Source organism: Rosa chinensis, chromosome 4, assembly GCF_002994745.2.
Source record: "Rosa chinensis cultivar Old Blush chromosome 4, RchiOBHm-V2, whole genome shotgun sequence".
NCBI lineage: Eukaryota > Viridiplantae > Streptophyta > Magnoliopsida > Rosales > Rosaceae > Rosa > Rosa chinensis.
The window spans coordinates 40,872,265-40,877,616 of record NC_037091.1 but is presented as its reverse complement, the minus strand read 5'-3'; the positions used below and the strand labels follow the sequence as shown (position 1 = coordinate 40,877,616).

General features: G+C 41.1%; 1 protein-coding gene across 1 annotated transcript; it reads right to left on the bottom strand.

The window, feature by feature from the left end:
- Window positions 1–1,217: 1,217 nt before the first annotated feature.
- On the bottom strand, window positions 1,218–3,584 carry LOC112197971. The gene is made up of 4 exons (XM_024338957.2): window positions 3,372–3,584; window positions 3,049–3,279; window positions 2,142–2,217; window positions 1,218–1,592 (listed from the first exon to the last, which is right to left on the bottom strand). Exons 1-4 carry the CDS (start codon window positions 3,462–3,464, stop codon window positions 1,564–1,566), a joined length of 429 nt encoding a protein of 142 aa, XP_024194725.1. The 5' UTR covers window positions 3,465–3,584; the 3' UTR covers window positions 1,218–1,563.
- Window positions 3,585–5,352: the final 1,768 nt, after the last annotated feature.

Genomic DNA, 5,352 nt, shown 5'->3' with positions numbered 1-5,352 from the left:
TGTAAAAAATGAACACATAACAGCCTTAAACATCATAGTTTAACATTTATACAAATATTTTACCTTTCTCAACAGCTTCAAGCCACACCATTTCCTCAGGTGTAGGAGTGTATTCCAGGCCTTGAATGCTATTAGACTTTAGCCAATTTTGGAGGCAAATTAAGGCCTCCACAGATCTAGGAGTTAATGAACTCCGATGTGGATCAATCACTCTCTTGCCAGTGCTAAAGCATGATTCAGATGCCACGGTGGAGACTTGAATTGCTAAAACATCCTTAGCAACTAATTGCAGATTGGGATACTTGCTTCCATTAAGCTTCCACCAAGTCAGTATCTCGAAATCAATCCCTTTATGAGGCTTTTCAATGGGGTCAAGTAGATATCTATCTACTTCATGGCCTACAACGATTGCATCACCTTCTTCTAACTCCCTATCCCAATCCTCAAGAAGTTCAGCCATCTTCCCACTCACATTTTTGGAACGATAGCTGTTGCTGCCAGTAACTTGTTCCGCCACTCTGCTGCCTTTTTGGCTACTTTGAGTACCAAAATGTAGAAGCATACAAATCTGTTAATCTGGTCACCAAGCTTCACTTCTCCGGCTTTTTTCTTCACTGTTTCATCATCGAACATCAACATTTTTTGGCAAACTCTTTGGAAGTTTAATAGCTTATACCTTGGATCCAAGACTAGAGCAACCAGCAGCAGTGGTTACAGTCATCTAAGGATCCAAAGTACTTCTTGTACTTGCTTCTCATTTTCATTGCCATCTGAAACAGAACCTTTTCAGACTCACCGTTTGGCGTCACAGTCTTGAATGCCAGGTCGCAGGAGATGTTGAAAAGGTTGCCGTATTGGACGGGTTCTTGGTCCTCCTGAGGCCTCCTATGCTGTTCCCGACTCATTTTTGTATTAAGTACTTCAGAATCAAAAGCTTTCTGCAAATGCCTTTGCTTGTGAGTTGTGACTAGCTTAGTACGTGCTACTTACATGAGAAGGTGAAAACTGAAAGAGAGGTGTTTCTTAGCAAGAGTTGAGAACCAGAGTTTATTAGGCTCATCCTTGTACAGAGCTCTCTACTCGTAATAAATTCCAACTTCAAATTCTCAAGAATTGAGAACCAGCGCCTGGGTAGTCAATTAATTAGATTTAAAACCAATAAGTTAGCTCCCTGTGATTAATTAATCTGCTTGTGATGCTCAAAATTAAGTCGACCAAACCAGAAAGCAAACAGATGGCATAAGCCAATGTATTCGACCAATGGAGTTTTAATACAGCACAGTAGGGAAACACAGCGTTCTCTTATCTAGCCATGAGTTCATATATGATTTGTCGCCACAAGTCGAGAGACACATGCTACAATTTATGTCTACGATGACTATGAACTGATTAGAAAAGCATACACAAGTGTACATATTTAACATCATAAACACAATGACACCTGCATCACTACAACTGCATAGAGGAAGGGTTGCAACTTATTGTCTATCAAAGGGTGCTGATTGTCTGCTTCATATCAATCTCCTTTACCATTTCGAGCAAACCTCTGTGCTGCCATGGAGCTTATTGACCTGCAACCTCCAAACCGTTGCCTGCACATTAAGGTATCTTCAATAACAAAGATGTTGCACTCTTCTCCATACACAAATAGAATAAGGACTTCTCTTAATAATAGTATGGCTGTGTAATGATGGAAACACTAACAAAGTCCACTGTCTCTAAATCTTTACGGCTCTGTTTGATGCACAAAGTTGGATTGGATATGCAACTCATTAGAATGAAGGAAGAAATGGAGGCTAACTTCCAACTTCTGTGCAAGTTGAAGAAAGGAGGATTATTTCATGAAGGTAAAACTTCAGTTTCAATACGAGCAACTTTTATGCAACTCCTTATAAATAATCCATCTACTGAAGGACAATTCAGCATGAAATTCGGATATCCAATCCAGCAACGTTTTTAACTTTTCAATTAATTTCACAACAGATGATGGTGGCATTATTTATATACAATGCAATCACTTCACACATATACAGACTTTTAACACCCCTCAAATAAAAGTATAAATTTAAATTATGGCTATGTTATATAAGTTTCAACCTTGAAACCGACAAAATTCAATAATTGGGATTAGAAAAGCTTACCATCGGGATCAAAGAAAAATACTTGCTTAACCTTGCCATTAGGTAGTGACCTCTGAAAAGTCTGAATTCCCTTTTCCTGCACAAGCATATTCCGATTCAGACAAGTAAGGTCGCAAGTAAGGTCTTGGTCGGTCGCAAGTAAGGTCTTGGTCGGTCGCAAGTAAGGTCTTGGTCCCCTGTAACAAGGGCCCCAACCTGTTTAAGACTCCTTACAAACCTAATTTGTTTTCAAGACCATTTTTTTTTTTAAATGATGAGACTTGTGATGCTCTTCTTATAGACAAAAAAGGGAAAAAGGGAATGCTTTTTCACATTACCCATTCCAGCAAAGAAGGCAAGAAGGGGATAAAAAGATGTTGATTTTCTATTAGGTGATGGATGAGGTCATGACACAGGAGAACTAGCAATCTACCACTTTCTCAATTGGTTAAGAAAGGTTCACAAGTTCTATCTCTAGTTTTCTTTCCGTCTTCCAAAATGTTAAATTTTGAAAATCTTCCACTATATGAATCTCCAGGTATGTCATATTAGTGCTGTTTTCGATTCTTATTATAGCCTTAAGTTCATATTACTATCACTTCATCTATGAATAGGAAATGCTGAACAAAGCGCCAAAAGAAGCAGAGCGAAGCAGAAAACGAGGAAGATGATGAGCAAACAATTGAGGTTGCATACTTGTTTCAAACATAGCATAGACCTCATGTATAATATAATTTCAGTTCATATATCTACACAGTACACACTAGTACATCAAGATTTTTACCAGAACAGAAATTTCAACAACCAAAGTAGACAAATGATAACTCTTTTTTACGCCAAATTCAATCAAAATCAAACGGTAATAAACATCAAATGAAATTCCAAACCATCCAAAATCCAAAAGGGTGATCTGAAAATGGATGCATACCTTGAGTGTCTGCACAAAAGATTCGAAATTGGAGACAGAGAAGCAGATGTGGTGACCCCTGGGAAGGTGGCTTGGGTCGGCAACAGGTGACGTGGCGCTCCAGGGTCCTTCAGGAAGCTGGTAAGTTGGGTTCCTCTCGATAAGGTGCATAGAAAAAGCTGAAGGTAAATTCAGCCATATCACCTTGAATTCCCCGAAGTTTGGGCTCTCTATCTCCTCGAACCCAAATGTCTATCAATTCACCACCCACAATTTCAGTTCAATTCATTTGATGAATTACAAGTGAACTGAAACAAGAAATTTGAAAACCTTGAAGAACCAACCTCTTTGTAGAACTCGGCAAGGCGCCTAATGTCCGAGGATTCTCTGGAAATGTGGTTCAGACTCACTCCTTGTGCTACTGGAGCTGCAGCCATTTCTTCTATTTCATACGCTAATTGGGGGCAGTGACCAGGTTTTATTGCTTTGGGGTACTACTGTGATGTGAAAACGACGTCGCTCAAGATATTTGCATTGTGATTGGGGAATCCAAGAGGTATTAAGCAGCAGGAACCAACATTCATCAAGTAGCCGATGTTTTTTCTATCATTAGTGGCACTTTGTCGCATTGGGAGTCATCACGGTCAACATGACCCTCTAAACATCGCCTCATAGTATTTCGGTCAGCAGTACCCTTCAATGCCTTATTTGGTTGGCAGTACATGTGAGATGGTTAGTCGACAGTATCCTCTAGTCATCTCCTTCTCATATTTCGGTCTGCAGTACCCTCTGATAGGTCACCCTCTATTCATCGCATATTTTTAAATGAGATGAGATTACAGTATGACTTTAGATGCCAGTATCATAGAGCTTTTAGCATGTTTTGAAATATCCATTTATGAGACGATTTGATTTAAAAGTATTTATTGAATTTGCACTACATGCTCGGTTTTTAAGAGAATAAAATTGGGAAAGCATTACATTTTTTTTTTTTTTTTGAGTAAAGGGCTAGTGCGGCTGCCCTCAAGCCTTGATAAACGAAACTGCCGAATACAAGGGGGACAATGAGCCTAAACCCTGATTACAATAAGCACTTAGAGTACATCCTGAAATGATATCAAGAGTCCCTACCAAATACATGTATTCAAACAAGCACTAATTAGCAAAGAGTGCATCATTGGCTACTCCATTTACTTTAACATAGCGGTGACATAACGGAAAGATAACTCGATTACAATGAAGCATAATTACCAAAATCACAGCTTTCCTACTATGTTGCCACCGGAGATAAAACCCGACGACACTGAGTTTCATCCTGCCACTAAGAGGTTGTGACCACTTAATCAGAATGGATAGTCACCTCACTAGGCCAAACAAGGCACTTCGAGTGCACACACAGGCAGTTAGCCCGACTAGCCCTACAGAATAGTTGCAGAGTCTTATTACACGCCAGAGGCGAGACAATACTAACCAACTAACATAAGCAAGAATAAAAACCTAGCCCAAGCTGGGCCCAAACCCAAGCCCACTCCGCCACACAGGAACTAAGAGCAACCACCGCTGCCCTCCAAGCTACAGCAGCCGCCGCAGCTCCACGCCAGATTTGCCGGACCACCCAGATCGGAATAAACCAAGATCGCGGCAGATTCGCGGCACCATCCTGGTCACTCCAGATCACACCACCACGCTCAAACCAAATCAAATCCCAACTGTGCCTGATCCATCCCCAGATTGGATTCGTCTCGAGAGCAGATCCAATAGAACTACCCCAGATCTGCCACCACGACCACACCAAATCGGACACCACTCATATCGAAATAAACACTGCCGCCAATCCGAACCCAGCCACGCAGCGACGACAACCCCACCAACCCCGGCAACAGCCACGATCTCTCCCATTCCTCACCTTACCCATCGCTGCCGCAATCCCCCAAAACAGATGCAAAACATCGATCGAGGAGCCCGGCCTCACATCAGATCCACTCAGAGAGGATAAGGCCTGTCTGACAACTGCGAAAAGGCTCACCGCCGGACAGGAAGGAAGACCTCCCTTTTTCGTCAAGCGCGTTCCTGTTGTACCCCTTTGAGGGAAAGCATTACATTTTATTTTATGTTATTTTTGTTGAAATTATTTATTTTTCGTCCACTCACTCTAATAGTTTTTCAAATGCTTTTCCCTGGGCTTTTCAGTTTTTCGTGCCCAGTCTACAGATTTGTTGAGGTCGAGCTTGTGTAGGCATTGAGGTATAGTGCCCACCACCTTCATCTTTGTTGTAGGTTACATGTTTAATCTACTTGTATTTTATTTCAGTTTCTAATCTAGAA